Below are 21,129 nucleotides of genomic sequence, written 5' to 3'. Positions count from 1 at the left end.
TCTTCACTTGTTTGTATTCTAACTGTAGCGTTAGAATAAAGTGTGTTTACTTAAAGCCAAGTAGTGTAACCAACCGAATTCTATCTGAGCTACAGCGCCTTACACTTGCCTTTAAATAAGACAGAAGTTAGGATGAGGCTACTTTCTTGATATTTTTGAAGGGGGTTTGGTCGAGTCTATTACAAGAGGCTCCATAGACATTTTTCTACCCTCAATGTCAAGGGAGCTCAGAACATCAATGCAAAAATACCTGACGATGCTAGTAAACGCTTCAGTCTGAAATACTGAGCACCTGATTCACTTGGCCTCTCCAACAGCCTCACAAGGCTTCAGGCAATTAAACCTATGCTAAATAATATTAAAACACGGCTATGCGTATTGGAGAAAGCTAAGAAAATGGGTCCTGTCAGTCAGAGTTTTTTATGCAGGCATGGGGTGTGGGCATTACTGGATCAGTCACCGTTCATTGCCCATCTCTAATTGCCTTGGAGAAGCTGCTGCTGAGCTGCCTTCTTGAGTTGCTGCAGTGAATGGAATATACAGACAACTTCAGTGCAGTTTAGAAATGAGTCACAAATTAGAAAATGATATTGAAGGAACATCAATATAATTCCAAGTCAGAATGGTTTGTGGCTTGGAGGGGGAATTGCATGTAGTAGTTTACATATGTATCTGCTGCTGTTGCACTTTGAGGTAGTGAAAGTCATGCATTTGGAACTGGTGTCGGAAAAACCTTGCTGAGTTACTGCAGTGCACCTTGTAGAGACACACACTTCTGCTCCCATGCATGCATGTTGAAGAGAATGACTATTGAAGGGAGTGAATAGATTGCCAATCAAACTTGCTGCTTTGCCACAAATGCAGTTGAATTCCTTGACCTGGTCTTGTAACCACGGTATTTATCATTTCATTGATCCAGTTCAGTTTCTGGTCAATAGTAATTCCAGGATGTTGACAGTGGATGAAACGGCAATGCTAATGCTTTTGAAAATCAAGGACCAATGGTTCAACTCTCTATTGTTTCTCAACGTTGTAACAACTAGAACAGGTTGGCTAGTTCTAGACCACAAGTCTACATTACTATTGCTGGAATGTTATCAGGGCCCATAGTCTTTCCAGTATCCACCATCTTTAGCCATTTCTTAAAGTTACATCAAGGTTTTTTATTCATTTATGGGATGTGGGCATCACTAGCTGGCCAGCAATTATTGCCCATCTCTAGTTGCCCTCGAGAAGTGGTGATGAGCTGCCTTCTTGAACAGCTGTAGCCCACCTGCTGTAGTTAGGATGGAAATTCCAGGATTTTGACCCAATGACAGTGAAGGAACATTGATATAACTCCAAGTCAGCATGGTGAGTGACTTGGAGGGGAACGTGAAGGTAGTGATGTTCCTATATATCTGCTGCCCTTATCCATCTAGTTGGAAGTGGTCGTGGGTTTGGAAGGTACTATCTGAGTATCTTTGGTGAATTTCTGCAATGCACCTTGTAGGTAGTACACACTGGTGCTACTGAAAGCCATTTGTGGATGGAGTGGATATAGTGAAAATCAAGTGGGCTGTTTTGTCCTGGATGGTGTCAAGCTTCTTGAGTGTTATTGGGGCTGCAGCCATCCAGGCAAACAGGCAGTTTTCCATCACACTCCTGACTTGTGTCTTTTAATGGTGGACAGCCTTTGAGTTAAAAGGTACGTTGCTCGCTGCAGTATTCCCAGTTTCTGACCTGCTCTTATAGCCACTGTGTTTATGTGGTAAGTCTAGTTGAGATTCTGGCCAATAATAACCCCCAGGATGTTGATAGAGAGGGACTCAGTGATAATAGCACTGTTGAACAGGATGGGGTGGTAGTTAGATTGGCTCTTACTGATCATGGTCACAGCCTGGCATTTATGTGGCACAAATATTACTTGCCACTTGTCAGCCCAAACCCAGATATTGTCCAGATCTTGTTGCATTTGAACATGGACTGATTGAGTGATTTGAATGGCTTGAAGACTGGCATTTGTTTTACTGGGGTCCTCAGGAGGCTAGGATGGATCACCTATCTAACGCTTCTAAGTGCTTCTGCCTTACCTTTTGCACTGACATGCTAGTTTCCTCATTCGTGGAGGGTGAGTATCTATGGAACTTCCACCTCTTGCTAGTTGTTTAACTGACCACCACGATTCAGGACTGGATGAGGTAGGTTTGCAGAGCTTAGATCTGATTAGTTGAGTGTCGGATCTCTTTGCCCTGTTTATTGAATGCTGCTTCAGCACATAGTGCAGAAGATTCAAGCTCCAAAACCAGTATAAACTCAACGCAGTATTTGTGGGGGATATTGATCTTCACTCTGAGTAAATTAATTTTTTGCAATAGTAAGTTGGAGCATGAGTTCATAGAAAATAAATAAATTGCTTGAGATAAGGTATGTCGTATTCACCACTGTGACTGTATTTCTGCTCTGCCTATCCTCCCATCACAGTATCTCATTAACATATTGACTTGAAACATATATTTTTATCCCACCTGGAGCATTCACTACATAATTGACATCATTGGCTTAAGAAGGTTTATTGAATCTCACGTTAAATGGCTACCCAGAGACAAATGGCAATATCTATACCTTGTCCCAGGAACAAAATTCCAAGCTCTGGCTATTGATTTCACTCTAATTTTCATTGTTTGCCGAGAACATGTCAACTGATTTTTGGCCAATCATGCTTTGACTAGTTTTTCTCTGAAATGTGATGTAAAGATCAGAAATGCAGTGTCTGAACTTAGTTAAAAGGAAAGTTATGAACTTTAGAGGTGCTCTCAGCTCATGCCCTCTTAAGAGTTCAAAACAGTTACATAGAACATTACAGCGCAGTACAGGCCCTTTGGCCCTCAATGTTGCGCCGCCCTCTCATACTAATCTGAAGCCCACCCCACCTACACTATTCCATGTACGTCCATTTGCCTGTCCAATGACGACTTAAATGCACTTAAACTTGGCACATCTACTACTGATGCAGGCAAAGCATTCCATACCCTTACTCCTCTCTGAGTAAAGAAACTACCTCTGACATCTGTCTTATACCTATCTCCCCTCACTTTAAAGTTGTGTCCCCTCGTGTTTGCCATCCCCATACTTGGAAAAAGGCTCTCCCTGTCCATCCTATCTAACCCTCTGATTATCTTATATGTCTCGATTAAGTCACCTCTCAACCTTCTTCTCTCGAACGAGAACAGACTCAAGGCCCTCAGCCCTTCCTTGTAAGGCAATCCTTCCGTACCAGACAACATCCTCATAAATCTCCTCTGCACCCTTTCCAAAGCTTCCACATTCTTCTTATAATGCGGTGACCAGAACTGTACACAATACCCCAAGTGTGGCCATACCAGAGCTTTGTACACCTGCAGCATAATCTCCTGATTCCAGAACTCAATCCCTCTATTAATAAAGGCCAAAACACTGTCTGCCTTCTTAACAACCCTGTCAACCTGGGTGGCAACTTTCAGGGATCTGTGTACATGGACACCGAGATCTCTCTGCTCATCTGCACTCCCAAGAATCCTACCATTAGCCCAGTACTTTGCATTCTGATTACTCCGGCCAAAGTGTATCACCTTACACTTGTCCACATTAAACTCCGTTTGCCACCTCTCAGCCCAGCTCTGCATCCTATCTATGTCTCTCTGCAACCTACTACATCCTTCGTCACTATCCGCAACTGCACCGATCTTAGTGTCGTCCGCAAATTTACTAACCCACCCTTCTAAGCCCTCACTGTCATTTATAAAAATGACGAACAGCAGTGGACCCAACACCAACCCTTGTGGTACGCCGCTAGTAACTGGACACCAAGATGAACATGTTGCATCAACTACAACCCTCTGTTTTCTTTCAGCAAGCCAATTATTGATCCAAACTGCTGTGTCTCTTCCACAATCCCATTTCTCCACATATTCTATAATACCTTACTGTGGGGAACCTTATCAAATGCCTTGCTGAAATCCATATACACCACATCAACCGGTTTAGTCTCATCGACCTGTTTGGTCACTTTATTTAAAACTCAATAAGATTCGTTACGCACGACCTACCCTTCACAAAACCGTGCTCACTGTCCCTGATCAGATTATTCTTTTCTAGATGGTGATAAATCATATCTTTTATAACCTTTTCCAACACTTTATCAACAACTGAAATGAGACTCACTGGTCTGTAATTACCAGGGTTGTCTCTACTACCCTTTTTGAATAAGGGAATCACATTTGCTATCCTCCAGTCCTTAGGCACTATTCCTGTAGACAATGATGATTTGAAGATCAATGGCAAAGGCTCGGCAATCTCTTCCCTTGCTTCCCAGAGGATCCTAGGATAGATCCCATCCGGCCCAGGGGACTTGTCTATTTTCACACTCTGCAGTATTTCTAATAACTCTTCCTTGTGAACCTCAATCTCTTCTAGTCTAGATGCAAGTATCTCTGTATCTTCCTCGCCAACATATTCATTTTCTATAGTGAACACTGTCAAAAAGTATTTATTTAGTGCTTCCCCTATCTCCTCTGCCTCCACACACAACTTCCCACTATTATCCTTGATTGGCCCTAATTTAACTCTCGTCATTCTTTTATTCCTGACATACCTATGGAAAGCCTGCTGGCTTTTCTGATCTCTCTTTTTAGGTCTTTCCTGACTTCCTTGTAACCCTCAAGCACCCTAACTGAGTTTTCACATTTTGTCCTAACATAAGCCTTCTTTTTCTTCTTGACCAGGGATTCCACTTCCTTAGTAAACCACGGCTCACGCGTTCTATATCTTCTTCCTTGCCTGACAGGTACATACTTATCTAGGACACACAGGAGCTTTTACTTGAATAAGCTCCACATTTTTAATGTGTTCATCCCCTGCAGTTTCCTTCCCTATTGTACACTTCCTAAATCTTTCCTAATTGCATCGTAATTTCCCTTCCCCCAGCTGTAACTCTTGCTCAGTGGAGTACACCTATCCCTTTCCATCACTAAAGTAAACCTGACAGAATTGGGATCGCTGTCTCCAAAGTGCTCACCTACTTCCAAATCTAACACCTGGCCAGGCTCGTTACCCAGTACTAAATCTAAAGTGGCTTCGCCCCTTATAGGCCTGTCTACATACTATGTCAGGAAGCCCTCCTGCACACACTGGACAAAAACTGACCCATCTATAGTACTCATATTGTAGTGATCCAAGTTAATATTTGGATAGTTGAAGTCCCCCATGACAACTACCCTGCCTCTCTCACTCCAACGAGAATCATCTTTGCTATCCTTTCCTCTACATCTCTGGGACTATTCAGACACCTGTAGAAAACTCCCAGCATGGTGACTTCTCCTTTCCTGCTTCTAACCTCAGCCCATACTACCTCAGTTAACAAGTCCCCAAACATCCTTTCTACAACTGTAATACTGTCCCTGATCAACAATGCCACACCTCCCCCTCTTTTACCATTTTCTCTGTTCTTACTGAAACATCTGAATCCAGGAACCTGCAACAGCCATTTCTGTCCCTGCTCTATCCATGTCTCCGTAATGGCCACAACATTGAAGTTCTAGGTACCAACCCACGCTGCCAGTTCACCCACTTTACTTCGGATGCTCCTCGCGTTGAAGTACACACACTTCAAACCAGGTTCTCACTTGCCAGTGTCAGATACTTGATTTGGGAACTCCCTACTCTCATCTTCTTCTGTACCTGTCCTACAATTTTGGTTCCCATCCCCCTGCTGTATTAGTTTAAATCCACCTTAATAGCTTTAGTGAATTTCCCATCCAGGATATTGGTACCCCTCTGGTTTAGATGAAGACCATTTTGTTTGTAGAGGTCCCACCTACCCCAGAAAGAGCTCTAATTATCCAAAAACCTGAAACCCTCCATCCTGCACCATCCCTGTACCCACATGTTCAACTCCTTTCTCTCCCTACTCCTCACCTCACTAGCATGTGGCATGGGCAGCAAACCTAGCTCTAAGCTTCCATCCTAGCTCCCTGAATTTCTGCCTCAAGTCCCCATCTCTCTTGCGACCTATGTCGTTGGTGCCAATGTGGACCACGACTTGGAGCTGCTCTCCTTCCCCCCAAAGGATCCTAAAAACACGATCAGAGACATCACAAACCCTGGCACCCGGGAGGCAACACACCAACCGTGAGTCTCTCTCGCCCCCAATTGAATCCTGTGGACTCATTCGGGCATCTCTAACGGTAGAACTCCGCTTCAAATTCTGAGGACAACCTTGATGAAAATTCTGGTTGTAAACTCTGATATCATCTTCCTAAGGCACATTCAGATTGTGGACGATAAATTAAAGACGCAAATTGCTTTACTCCCAAACCATTCATTTCCAATATTTGAGAAAGACATTTTTACCTTTATCTGATTAAATTTCTTAGGGTATTCCTTATGTTATTCAAAAAGGAAATAATTTTTCCATTACCAATATTGTCATTTTTTTACCCCAAAAGGCACTGCTTCAAGAAATGTATCAGCGAGGGCTAAAGTTACCTGGATTATCTTCACCAGAATGCAGTTACACCTCTTGGAGAAGGCCTTCTTGATTAGAGTCATAAAGATGTACAGCACAGAAATAGACCTTAAGGTCCAACTTGTCTATGCTGACCAGATATCCTAAATTAATCTAGTCCATTTGTCAGCACTTGGCCCATATCCCTCTAAACTCTTCCTATTCATGTACCCATCTGGATACCTTTTAAATGTTGTAATTGTACCAGACTCTACAATATTTTCTTGATAATGTGTATAGGGATAAGCAGGCAGGAAAAGAGTTAAGTGCTGAGTTTTCTGAAACAATAGGTTCAGCTGAGCAATACTCAGATTACATAAGAACTTGCAGTTAACAATGGGGTGCTGGAGGCAAGGTAATGGGTTAACAAGGTGGAAGAGCATTCATTATGTAGAGCCGTTTAACAAAATCAAAATCAGAATCATTCAGTATGTAACATCAGTTAACAAGATGAGAAGTATTCATTATGTGAGGCCAGTTAAGGTTGAGAACATTCTTTGTGGAACAGCAGATGGCTTAATCTTTATTGTTGACACTCGCTGATTGTAATGGTCACCCAATCAACATGTATATTGCCTTATCTGGATGCTCCTCCCTGTAAAATGACTACATAATTCAATCAGAAACTGCTATTCTACATGGGTAATCGTTCTCTCTCCCTCCAGGGCCCAGAATGAAGATGGAGGAGGTAAAAGTACTCTTTGTATCTGAGAGCTTTGCTTCGAGTGAGGAAGGGAAATTGGACGACACTCTGGCAGCTCATTCCATACACATACCAACCTCTGCGTGAATACGTTGTCCCTTATGTCCCTTTTAAATCCATCCCCTCTCTCCCTAAACCTAATCAGTGCTCAAGGACAGGAGAGTATGACCACAACTGAGGAAGATAAATGGGCTTGAGAAAGCAGAAGCACAAGGGCCTCTTCCATACAAATGTCCAACCCATTTGAAGTTCCTTAAGCTTGTTTATATCAGAGTGGGGATTGAAGGGTGCATCAGCTTACTGACTACGGCATAGTCAGTGGATTGAGCGAAAAGGACTGCAATATTGGGAGGATATTGTAGCTTGAGATTGTGATGATACTATGGCTTTAAGAGGTCTATTTCATCCTGGATTTTTTTACGAAGAAAGCTTGAGACAGAGGTTGCGAAAAGCCTGTTCGAAAGCCAATAAAGTAAACAGCTTGTGAGGCTTTGATTTTCTTTTAAAGTTGGAAAAATAGAAGCAGCTTGAATGTGTGAGGTCAAGCTCCCAGAGAACCAGGATTTTTTTTAGTTTTAGCCTTCACTTGCAGTTGAAGTGAGAATGCTTTTAGAGTATGAGCAGGTGGGGAAAGAATTAAGTTTTGAGTTTTGCAAAACAAGAGGTTCAGCTGAACATGACTCAGGTCAGGTAAGAACTTGCAGTTAACAATGGAGTGCTGGAAGCAAGGATAATGGGCTAACAAGGTGGAAAAATATTCATTATATGGAGCCATTTAACAAAATTGGAAGCATTTTGTGGTTTGCTTCCACACAGGTGGGAACGGGAAGACAATAGAAGCTGGATGTGGAACCCATTATTTGTCTCTCTTTTACAGCTAAAAGCTGGGGTTCGCTTCCTGTGAGAATTGCATGTGAGACAATCTATTTTACTGAATTTGCCTTCACATAGGATGGTGTTTATGGGATGTTACTATTCTGGAATAGTTAATTAGTAGTAGTTAATATATAGTATTTTGTTAAGCATTTTGATAGTTACAATTAAGCCAATTTGTTTATTTTTATTTTATCACATTTTAATTATGGTGTAGGAATAAAGTGTGTTTTCTTTCAAGCCTGGTAGTTTGACCAACCAAATTGCATCCAGAACACAATCCCTTCCGCTCAGCTTTAAAATATGAAGAAGTTAGGGTCTAGACTATCTTTTTAATATATTTTGAGTCCAGACAGGTGCACTTCCTGAATAGTTTCAGCATTCAGTACATTTCTCTGAACTGGAAAGAAACTTGCAGTAATGTGGAGAAGATCTAGTTCTCATAGGCTATATAGCAAGCAACCTCACAGACAGGACAAAGGAGGAGATTCTGCATTATCAATATGAGAAGCTAGGTACAAAATTGAGAAGCATAACTTTAAAGGTCATAATCACTGTATTAGTACCTAAACAATCGCCAAACTGGCAAAATGCAAATAAGATTAGAGATAATTGTACAGTTCAAAGCCTGTTTTGGAACAAGTGGTTTCTACTTCATAGGGAGCTGGGACCAATATTGAGCGAAATGTATACCACACCATAGTATCATCTCCAGCTAAACAATACAGGGATCAGATTCCTTGTGATCTGCATAGAAGGGGAAGTAGAAGGTTTTTCAATGAAATAGTATGGTGCAATTGCATTTGTTTTATGCCTCAATCTACTCAATCTAATTCAGCTATTATAACATTTGCAGCTTATTATCTGGAATTTATATTTATGCAAGCTACTTCAATTTGACTATGGCATTGATTCAATTAATGTTTGTAAGTTCTGGTTAACATTTAAATTGTGACTTGTCATAGTTAAAACTGTCATGGCATTTTCATTAAAATAAAGTTCACAACACTGATTCGTGGGCCACAACAAGCTGAATAGACCTAAAGAGACTACCACAGAAATTTACAATTTTTTTTCTTCTTGGTTTCAGACCAACTCTAAGATATTGTCAAAGGTGGGTCTTCTTATAGAATCAAGACCCTCATGCTGAATACTCTGGAAGAGTTCACAGAAAACCATTTGAGATAAAGCAGCCATGTTTCAGATGAACTTTAAAATTGTACTTTTTCATACAGTTCAAACAATCCCAAAAGTTCCTTGGAATGAGAGGGATGGGTAAAATATTTGTGCCTTTCCTGGTACTCAGGGCAAGAGCTGAAAGAGATACACTGAAAATAGAACCGAAATCCCAGCACAGATCAGTCCCTGCAGAAAACTTTGTAATCCCTTCACTGATGCAGGTAGAACATAGAACAATACAGCACAGAACAGGCCCTTCGGCCCACGATGTTTTGCCGAACATTTGTCCTAGCTTAAGCACCTATCCATGTACCTATCCAGAAGGTACTTACACAACAGTATCACTGGCCACAATTCTGAGCTGTTAGGGGCAAAATAAAAGTTTCACTTCTAAAAAAAACAGATGGAATGGAATAGTGCAAATTTATTAGAACAAATAAATGCATGTGCCTGACACTTAAATCTTTGTTCTTGTATACAGCATGAAAATGGAGGAAATCATGGGTAATTGTTATTTACAAAACGTCCCAATACTGGCTGATCATAGTGATCAAAGTCAGTGTCACAGAGAATGTCCAAGTATGAAGAATATCATTTGTAAGAAATTTAGACCAACAGTTTCACAAACATTTTTGTCTACAGTGTTAGTTTATTGGTCACGTGATATTATTTATCACATGTTGCAAATGCAGAATCCAACCTGGATATTGCTGCCATCTGCAGGACTGACAAAGATGGACCTTTAATCTTAATTACATCCTAAACAAAATGTTTATGTAAATTACTTAATTATTCTAAGAGAATTGATTGACTTAATATCAGTTGACAAAACAAATATTAATCCAATATTAACAGACAATTAATTAATGAGCTGTAGCACTAAATTACGACTCTGTAAAGTCAAAACATAAGGATGCTAAATATACAAATATTCTCACCATATCATCTGTCAATGTTTTAATATTCAAGTTCTGCAAAAAAGAGAAAAAAACTATTACTACTTAATACTTATTCATAATACAATGTTGTTTCACACAAATTATTGCTTGCTCAAGAAATACAACAAATATGACACAATAAACTTTTCAAGGTTTGCTGGTTTTGAAACCAACCTATTGTTTTTTTTTTAGCATTCAAAAGGTGAGATAATTGGACATTAATCACAGCAGTAATGAAGAAAACAATGTGGATTGGTAGCATTCGAGACACGATGTTGTAATTCAGATTAAAATTCCAGTAATCCACTATTTAACTCTTTCAGTTTGTACAACTTTGTTGTTGATGGTCTAAGACCATAAGATCATAAAGTATAGGAGCAGCATTAGGCCATTCAGCCTATCAATTCCTCTCCACGATTCAAGAATGGCTGATATGTTTCTCAATCCCATTCTCATGCCTTCTCCCCATAGCCCTTGATTCCCTACCAATCAAGACCTATCTCGGTCTTAAATACACGCAATAACTTGGCCTCCACAGCCCTCTGGGGCAATGAGTTCCATAGATTAGCCAAACTCTCGTTGAAGAAATTCTCCTTCATCTCAGTTCTAAAGGGTTGTTACTTCACCCTGAGCATATGCCCTCCTAGTCTCTCCTACTAGTTGAAACATCCATGTCCACTCAATTCAATCCTCTCAATATTCTGTAAGTTACAGATCCGTCCTCATTCTCCTAAACTCCAAGTGCAGACACAGAGTCCTCAACCACGCCTCATATAACAAGCCCATCATTCCCAGGATCATTCTTGTACATCCCCTCTGCATGCCCTCCAAAGTCAACACATCCTTCCTTAATTATGAGACCCAGAACTGCTTGCAATGTTCCAAATGCATCTGACCAGAGCATTATACAACTTCAGCATTACATTTTTGTTCTAATATTTTCCTGAAGATAAACTTTACCTTTGTTGACCTCCTCTTAATCTTTAGGAATATCAGGGGTTAATTATATCAGTTGGCTGGATGGCTGGTTTGCAATGCAAAGCAATGCCAACAGCGTGGGCTCAATTCCCGTGCTGGAGGAGGTTACCGTGAAAGACTTTCCTTCTTAAACTCATAGTTCATAGTTGTGAAGACTTTTAACAGGATAAACTTAAGTCAGGATCAGCAACCCAGTACAAAACCAAGAATGAACAAGAGGTTGCCTGTAAAATAAATCTGGGGAGGTAGTAATGCAGAAGAGGGAAATAGCAGAGGAGTTAAACAGATATTTTGCATCAATCTTCATAGTGGACAATACTTCGAACATTCTATTAATACTAAAGAATATGGGGGAAGAATTAAGTACCATCACCAATACTAGAGAAGTAGTACTAGACAAATTAATGATGCTTAAATCAGATATTTGCACTGGCCCTGATGGCTTGCATCCTTGGATCCTAAAAGAGGTAGCAACAGAGATAGTGAATAAGACTATAAGACCAGAAGAAATAGGGACAGAAGTAGGCCATTCGGCCCCTTGAGCCCACTCCACCATTCAACAGGATCATGGCTATCCAATACTCCTCACGCCCACTTTACTGTCCTTTCTCCATTTCCCTTGATTCCCTAACTGATTGAGAATTTATCGAGGTCAGCTTTAAAAATATACAAGGACACTTCCTCCTCAGCTCTCTGTAGCAAAGAGTTCCAAAGGCACTCAACTCTGAGAAGAAATTCCTGTCAGTCTTAAATTGTTGTCCTTTATTTTGAGACTACAACCTTTAGTCCTAGACTCTCCCCTGAGGGAAAACATCCTCTCAGAATTTGCCCTGTCAAGCCTCTTAAGAATCCTATGTTTCAATGCGATCACCTCTCATTCTTCTAGATTCAAATGAATAGACTCCCAATCTATTTAGCCTTTGCTCATAAGACAATCCCTCCATGCATGAGGGGGGGTCTTGGTAGTAAACCTTCTCTGAAACTACCTCCAATAAAGTATATTTTCTTAAATAAGGGGACCAAACTGCTCACAGTACTCCAGATTGGTCTCACCAGCACCTTGTATACTTGCAGTAAGACTTCCTTGCTCTTATACTCTAACCCCCTTGCGACTCAACACTCCATTAACTTTCCTGATTACCTGCTGGACCTGTGTGTTAGCTCTCTATAGTGCATGTACAAGTACCTCCAAGCCCCTTTGTATTGCAGCTTTCTGCATGCTTTCTCCATTTAAAGAATTACTGCTATTACTTCCTTCATAATTGAGTCTAATAGTTTTCCAGCAACAGATATTAGGCTAATCAGTCTATAGTTACCTTCTTTTTGTCTGACTTCCTTTATGAATATGGGTGTCACATCAGAGTTTTCCAATCCTCTGGCAGTTCAGCAGAATCAGAGGATTTTTGGAAAATTACAACCAATGCATCCACTATCTCGATAGCTATCTCTTTTAGGATCCTTGGATTTCCTTGGCAGAGACAGCTACGGGGACAAAGTCCTTATATATATTGAACGCTGAGGTAGATAGATTCTTGATCAGTAAGCAAATTAAGGGATATGGGGAAAGGACAGGGAAATGGATGTGAGGTGAGTTTGATCATCCATGATTGTATTGAATGGTGGAACAGGCTTAAGGGGCCGAACGGTCTAATCCTGTTCCTATTTCTTATCATTCTATGATCGAAGACAAGTTGTGAGGATGACACTAAGACTTTGCAGAAAGATATGGACAAGTTAGAATGTGTTTGAGAAAGGTGAGGTTATACATTCTCACAGGAAGAATGGGAGAACTGAATGTCATTTAAATGGAGCAAAACTGGAGAAATCCATAACACAGATTTGGCAGTCCTCACGCAGAAGTCACAAAAAGCCATACTACTTGTTCAGCAGGTAAGGCAGAATGCAAATGAAAGTTGGTCACAATTTCAAAGGGAATAGAATAGAAAAATATTCTATTTGTGAAATGTAGAAGATTCTTCAGAGATTTGGCAGGTTTTCTCTACTTGTTGGAGAGTCAGCTGTCACGACTCACTGGAGTACAGCACTGGGAAATCAAGCCCACAAATGTTCAAGTTTTTAAATAAATTCTGTAAAAACTTTATCTTTTTATTTTTGCATCTTTAAAACCTGTGGATTGCAATGAGGAAAAACCGTTTTTAAAAACAGGGATTTACTAAGGTGACTACATAATATCATAGCAAGGAATTTGATACTTTTGGTACTGTGCTTTGTGGCTGAGTTCCCTCAAAGTGCAGATGATCAAGAGTTGTTTACAAGTGAAGTTGTCAGCTAACTAAACAGGTTGGAACTGGAAACATGTCGCAGATATACAGGCACAGAGAGGAAAACACAGAAGCGTGTGCAATTGTTCTCTCAAGAAGCAGCTGCCTGTTCTCTGCAGTAAAACCTCAGTTTAAATTTGAAGAAAACCAGTTACTGATATGACATTTAGGTTTCAAGCCAGCATAAAGCTAAGGGCTCATGCCCGAAACGTCGATTCTCCTGTTGTTTGGATGCTTCCTGACCTGCTGTGCTTTTCCAGCAACACATTTTCAGCATAAAGCTACATTATACAATCAAAAGTTTAATACATAAAGTCATAACACATAAGAACAGAAGTAGACCATTCAGCCCATTGAATCTGGGTTGCCATTTGATGAAATCATAGCTGATTTGATCATCCTCAACATGACTTACTTTCCTTTTCCATAATGTTTGCTTTCCTTTCTTATTAAAATCTCTCTATCGCAGCCCTGAATATACTTAATGGCAGAACCTCAATAGCCCTTTGTGGTACAGACATCCACAGATTCACTACCCTCTGAGAGAGAAAGTTCTTCTCTCATTTCTCACCTAAAATTTCATGATGTATAATAAATAGTGATTTCTTCTTTAAGGACAGAAACCTAGTCCATGCTTTCTATTAAACTGGATCTGAAAATGAGACAGTTTGAGGATTTTGTGTTGCATACCATATGGTTACATACCATAAATAAAGTTTTGCTATTCCTGGAATCATACTAAATGTTAAAGTTTTCTTAAGATATGCATAGCACCGTAATTTCCATAACATTTAGACCAAGGTTGATAGAAAGAACAAACCTGGTTTTTGTACTAAAGTAAATAGTCCATAGCTATAGGCAAACAGGTATAAGCCTTTGGTGTAAAACAGTCCTAACTAAAATTCTGATCCTTCACAAACTCCATCTTTTACACACATACATGCATATACAAACAACCAAACAAATAAGTAAGTAAATAAGGAAAACATATTATCTATACAAGTAGAAACAACTGGAAAACCAGTTCAGTAGCCTTTCTTCTCGATACTGATATTCAGGCACTAATTCTGCAGTTTGCCATATCGCAAGTGTTCGGTTGTCTTTCTCTGGAAATTTTTACTGGTTTGTAAAAAGTACAGAGTGACTGATTTACTTGAAAAAATCGCTGTCAAATCAAAAATCATAGCTGTCAATATCTGCGGGAAAGGTAACTGGTTTTCTTCAATTTTAAACTGAGATTTAAACAGTGATTGTGTGGAGTTTGCACATTCTACCCGTGTCTGCATGGGTTCCCTCCAAGCGCTCCAGTTTCCTCTCTTAGGTTAGGTGGATTTGCCATGCTAAATTGCCTATAGTGTCCAAGGATGTATTGGCTAGGTGGATTAGCCATGCAAGGTGGACGGTTGCAAGGATACAGGGAGATGCTCTTCGGAGGTTTTCTGTGGACTTGTTAGGCTGAATAGTCTGTTTCCACACTGTAGAGATTCTATTGAAGCAGGATTGAGACAGGTGAACTCTAATCATGGCCTCTCAAACCTTCTTGGACATGGGATTGTGTGTGACCAAAGCTGTAGGCGATAGCAACGTCACACCATTTTTCAGAAAAAGGAGGAAGAAATCTAGGAACTTAAGCAAGTCAGTCTAATATCATGAGTGGTAAAATTATCAGATACCTTTGTTAAGAACATGATTCTCACTGGAGAGGTGTGAGTTAATAAGGGGTCATGGGCTTGAATTAATGCTTGAATAAAAGTGCCAAGTTGTGGGGAAAGAATGGGACATCAGATGAGCTCAATCAATCTTCCAGAAAGTTGACATGCACTCAATGGGCTGGATGGTCTCCTTCTCTGCCACATTATTCTTTCATTCCAGAACTGAAAACAACTACATGTGAACATGTATCTCAGCAGGTGAACACATGGGAGTACACATTATATTCACATATAATAATGTTCTATTTCATTTTAAAACTCCTACAACCAAACTACATAAAAATGTAAGCCTCAAACACAAAGACATGGAAACTGTGTAGTGGTGGTGGTGGGAGGTGGGGTCATGGTCAAGGGGGCAGTAGGACGAGGTGTCCGTGAGCTGGCATTTAGCCTCAGCAATGTAAAGATTGGTGCACCAAACTACCAACTCGCCTCCCTTGTCTACCAGTTTGACAGTGAGGGGTTGGGGTGGAGGGCTGTACGTTGCGAGGGTGAGAGTTTGGAGTGGGTAGGAGGGGTGGACAGGTTGAGGCAGTTAATGTCGCGGCGGCAGTTGGCTATGAAGAGATCGAGGGCGGGTGAGAGGCCAGCACGGGGTGTCCAGGTGGATGGGGTGTATTGGAGATGGGAGAAGGGATCGTCAGAGGGTGGTTGAGAATCCTGGCGGAAGAAGTAGGCATGGAGGCGAAGGCGGTAGAAGAATTGTTCGATGTCTCGCCGCATGTTGAGCTCGTTAATCCGGGAGCGTAGGGGGATAAAGGTGAGGCCCGTGCTGAGGATTGATCTTTCATCCTCAGAGAGGGGGACGTTTGGAAGGATGGTGAAAATACGGCAGGACTGGGAGCTAGAACCAATTCAAATACCGAACAACCCAGACGGCCGCCTTCTTCAAAGACCGCAATTTTCCCTCAGACATGGTTGACGATGCTCTCCACTGCATCTCCTCCACTTCCTGCTCCTCTGCCCTTGAACCCCACCCCACCAATCGCCACCAGGTCAGAACCCTACTGGTCCTCACCTCACAGTGTACCTGGAGGTTGGTGGGGTGCATCATTCTTCGTCATTTCCGCCACCTCCAAACAGACCCCACCACCAAGGATATATTTCCCTCCCCTCCCCTATCAGCGTTCCGGAAAGAACACTCCCTCTGTGACTCCCTCATCAGGTCCACACCCCCCCACCAACCCAACCTCCACTCCCAGCACCTTCCCTTGCAACTGCAAGAAATGCAAAATTGCACCCATACCTCTCCCCTCACTTCCCTCCAAGGCCCCAAAGGATCCTTCCATATCCATCACAAATTCACCTGCACCTCCACACACATCATTTACTGCATCCGGTGCACCCGAAGTGGCCTGCTCTACATTGGGGAGACAGGCTGCCTACTTGCGGAACGTTTCAGAGAACACCTCTGGGACACCCACACCAACCAACCCAACCGCCAAGTGGCTGAACACTTTAACTCCCCCTCCCACCAAGGACATGCAGGTCCTTGGCCTCCTCCAACGCCAGACCATGATAGCACGACGCCTGAAGGAAGAGCGCCTCATCTTCCGCCTAGGAACCCTCCAACCATAAGGGATGAATGCAGATTTCTCCAGCTTCCTCATTTCGCCTCCCCCCACCTTATCTCAGTCCCAACCCTCGAACTACACACCGCCTTCTTTTTTTTTTGTAGATATTTTTATTGAAATTTAACATTTTTGCAAATTTACAAAAATAAACAAAACTCTCAAATACAAACATTGATGTACAATTAAATCATATATACAATAGTCATAATTTAACAAAGAAAAAAGAAAGAAAGAAAACAAAAAAAGAAAAAAAAGAAACGAAAAAAGAAAAAAAAACTCAACTTTCTACTAATCTAACCTATAACTGACCAGAGTGTATACCTAAGTCTCTTACATGCTCGGAATGTATAAACATCAAATATAATAAAACCCGTATTCGCACAGGATTCCTCTCCCAAGGGGCCCCGGAGCAGCCCGGTCTGAAATCTTCACTAAATAAAAGCCCTTGTTAGGATAGCCGAAATATCTGCATTTATATAATTCAAAAAGGGCTGCCATATTTTATAAAATAATTCAGTCTTTCGGTGCACCATATTTGTGAGGAAGTCAAGGGGGATATATTCCATAATTAATCTGTGCCAATTTGAAAGTCCAGGGGGGCCCTCAGCCACCCAGTTCACCAAAATATTTTTCCTTGCACAAAAAGAGAGAATAGAAAATAGTCTCTTCCCATGCATATCCAGAGATGAGAGGTTCGAAAAGCCCAAAAGGAGAGATACAGGGTCCACCATAATTTCCGTTCCTAAAATTTCTGTCAGAGTATTTGCCACTTTAGTCCAGTATCTGCGGATTTTCTGACAAGTCCACAGACAATGTACAAGAGTACCCACCTCTATTTTGCATTTGGGACACATTGGAGATGCTCCTGCCTTAAATTTTGCCAGTCGAGCCGGAGCTATATGGGCCCTATGAAGTATCTTTAGTTGGATAGCCTGAGTTCTGTTACAGATAGCAATTCTTCTAGCATTTTCCCAAATGTCATTCCACATATCCTCAGAGATTTCTAGCCCCAAGTCCTGCTCCCATGTTTTAAGCAGGTCATCCATGTCTCCTGAGCCTCCATCATGTAGCAAATGGTATATAGTACTAACGGAGGATGCCCCCGCTGGTCGTAAGACATTACGTTCTCTGTCTGATTTATAAAGACTATCTATTAATGTAGTCTTCCTCTGTATATAATCTCGAACTTGGAAGTATCGAAAGAGATCCCCATTAGGTATTCCGAATTTCAGACGCAGCTGCTCAAAGGACATCAGGATCCCATCTTTAAATAGGTCCCCTAAGCATGAGATGCCCCTGGATCTCCAGAGTTTAAAGGTGGCATCTGTAATCCCCGGTTGGAATCCCCATGCGCCTACTATTGGTGCATGGGGGGATGTTTTATGTGAGTTACCCTCATTTTGCCGCATTATATTCCAGGCCTTAATTGTGTTTAATATTATGGGATTTTTACAGTGGTCTGTAATGATTTTCCTCTTATCTGAAAATAAAAGGTTAATAAGTGGGTATTTTACTTGGGAGGCTTCGATATCCAGCCAAATTGATTGTGGATCAGATGAAACCCAATCAGCTATGTAACTTAGTAGGGAGCTTAACTGATATTTCCTAAAGTCTGGGAAGTCCAGTCCTCCCCTTGCCTGTGGAAGCTGTAGCTTCTTCAGCTTAATAAGGGGCCGTCTATGGTTCCAAATAAAGGAGCCCAACCAGCCACATAATTTACGTAGGGCTAGCCTTGGCAGCATCAGCGGGAGCATTCTCATAGGATATAAGAGACGGGGCAGAACATTCATTTTAATTAATGCTATTCTCCCTAGCCAGGAAATCGGAAGGTCCTGCCTTATCCTTTCCATTAATTGTACAAAATTAGCCCTATACAGCTGATCAAATACTGGCGTGATAAAAATACCTAAATATAAGAAGCCCTCCAGGGACCAACGGAAGGGAAAAGGGGATCCGTCCATTAAGTGGGGTATCATAGCCAGACCACCCATTGGCATGGCTTCCGATTTTGAAAAATTAATTTTATAGCCTGAGAATGCACTAAATGTATTAATAACTTGAATTAGACGAGGCACTGACATTAAAGGATTACTGAGGAATAAGAGAACGTCATCTGCATAGAGGGTAATTTTGTGTTTACCTGTACCAATCCTCAGGGCCGTTATATTAGGATCAGTCCGGATGGCTTCTGCTAATGGTTCGATTATCAGTGTAAACAACAATGGTGAGAGAGGACATCCTTGACGGCAGCCCCTACCCACACTGAAGCCATCCGATCTTAACCCATTAGTAATAACAGCTGCTTTGGGGTCATTATACAATGTTGAAACCCATTTGGTAAACACCTGTCCAACGCCAAACCTTTCCAATGTGTAAAATAAATATGACCATTCAACCCTATCAAATGCCTTTTCCGCATCCAATGAAATTACTACTCCTGGTATCTTTCCCTGATGACAGGCTTGGATCATATTCAAGACCCTTCTGATATTATTGGATGATCTGCGGCCCTTAATAAATCCCGTCTGGTCCTCCTTTATAATATATGGCAGTACCCTTTCTAGTCTTAGTGCTAATATTTTTGAGAGAATTTTAAAGTCTACATTTAGTCAGGATATTGGTCTGTAAGATGCACAATCTTCTGGGTCTTTTCCTTTTTTGAGGATAAGAGAAATATTTGCTTCTTTCAGCGTGGGCGGGAGACAGACCTGACTATGCGCAAAATTATACATATCCATAAGTGGGTCAACCAATATTCCTGTAAATTCTTTATAGAATTCAGCTTGAAAACCATCCGGGCCCGGTGCTTTTCCGCTCTGAAGTTGCCTAATTGCCTCAAGTATTTCTTGGACTGTTAAAGGGGTATTTAGGGCCGACACCTGTTCCGGAGTCAGGCCCGGGAAGGTCAAATTTTTAAAAAATGACCGCATCCTCCTAATCCTATCTTCACAATCCTGCGATCTATATAGTTCAGAATAAAATTCTTTAAAGGTCGCATTGATCTTTTTATGATCATGAGTCAGGGTACCTGTACTTTCCTTGATGGTCGGAATAGTTTGAGGGGCTTTCTTTTTCTTTGCAAGAAATGCTAAGTATCTACCCGGTTTGTCGCCATATTCATATAATCTTTGTTTCGCAAATAATAATTCCCTTTTAGCCGTTTGAGTAAGCGCGGTGTTTAAAGCTGTCCTAAGAGCTGTAATCCTCTGCAATTTTGTGATAGAAGGTCTATCAGTGTATGCTGTTTCGGCTGCTTTTAGGTGAGCTTCGAGCAGACGCTGTTGCTCTCCCTTCATTTTCCTCTGGGTCGCTGAATAGGAGATGATCAAACCTCGTGCATAAGCTTTGATGGTCTCCCACATCATTGACGGATTGCTAGCCGTACCAGTATTAATTTCTAAAAAAGTTTTAAGTTCTTGGGAGAAGTACTTTAAAAATTTGCTATCCTTTATCAGGAAGGGGTCCATACGCCAATGCCGAGCAGATGTCCCATTGTTCTTTACCTTAGTTTCCATGTATACAGCGGCATGGTCAGAGATTGCTATAGTACCTATTTTACAAGTTGCTATAGAGTTTAGAAAAATCGATGGGGCAAAAAACATATCAATTCTTGTGTGACATTTATGTGGATTAGAGTAGAAAGAAAAATCTCTACCCTGTGGATGGAGACATCTCCATACATCTACCAATCCTAATTCTTTATTCAGGTCCGCCAATTGTCTAGATCTGGGAGATACTCCAGCGGCACTCTTGGGAATCCTGTCTATTTCCGGATCCATAATACAATTAAAGTCTCCCCCTATAATTGTATGACGGGCACCAAAGGCCATCAGTTTTGAAAAAGCTTCCGTTATGAATTTAAAGGGGTGTGCCGGGGGGCAGTACACATTTAAGATCCCATATTCCTCTCCATTTATGAGGGCTTTAATCAAAATATATCGTCCAGATTCGTCTTTTATCTGATTTAGAATTTTCAAAGGGAAGTTCTTCCGGACAAGGATAACGACTCCCCTGCTTTTTGAATTAAAAGAGGAAAAAAAGGCCTGATCAAATCCGCCCTGTCGTAATTTTAAGTGTTCTTTATCCGACAGGTGTGTCTCCTGTAGGAGAGCTATATCAACTCTCTCCTTCTTAAGATTTGATAATATTTTCTTCCTTTTAACTGGCGAATTACTCCCCCTGACATTCCAGGTGCACCACTTAACCGACTGTTCAGCCATAATCATCTGGACAGATCCGAGACCCCTCGGGAGGGGAAACCCTATCTAGAACATCCCGAGCATGGAGCATACAAGATTTACAAAAGTAAAGACTCTCTGATACACTCAAAACAATATAACAAAAAACTCTTTCTAAGTATAAAAAAT

The 21,129-nt window shown here is 41.2% G+C and overlaps 1 protein-coding gene across 1 annotated transcript in view; it reads right to left on the bottom strand.

Annotated features, from left to right (window-relative positions):
* LOC132816349 (protein diaphanous homolog 3-like) overlaps positions 1 to 21,129 on the bottom strand; it is a 545,172-nt gene that overhangs the window by 472,967 nt on the left and 51,076 nt on the right. Inside the window, exon 2 of the mRNA XM_060825802.1 lies at positions 10,217 to 10,249. Within this exon, the coding sequence (XP_060681785.1) occupies positions 10,217 to 10,249 (33 nt within the window). The remainder of the gene's footprint in view (positions 1 to 10,216; positions 10,250 to 21,129) is intronic.

This window comes from Hemiscyllium ocellatum, chromosome 6, assembly GCF_020745735.1.
Source record: "Hemiscyllium ocellatum isolate sHemOce1 chromosome 6, sHemOce1.pat.X.cur, whole genome shotgun sequence".
NCBI classification, from domain to species: domain Eukaryota; kingdom Metazoa; phylum Chordata; class Chondrichthyes; order Orectolobiformes; family Hemiscylliidae; genus Hemiscyllium; species Hemiscyllium ocellatum.
This window is presented reverse-complemented; position numbering and strand designations above follow the sequence as displayed.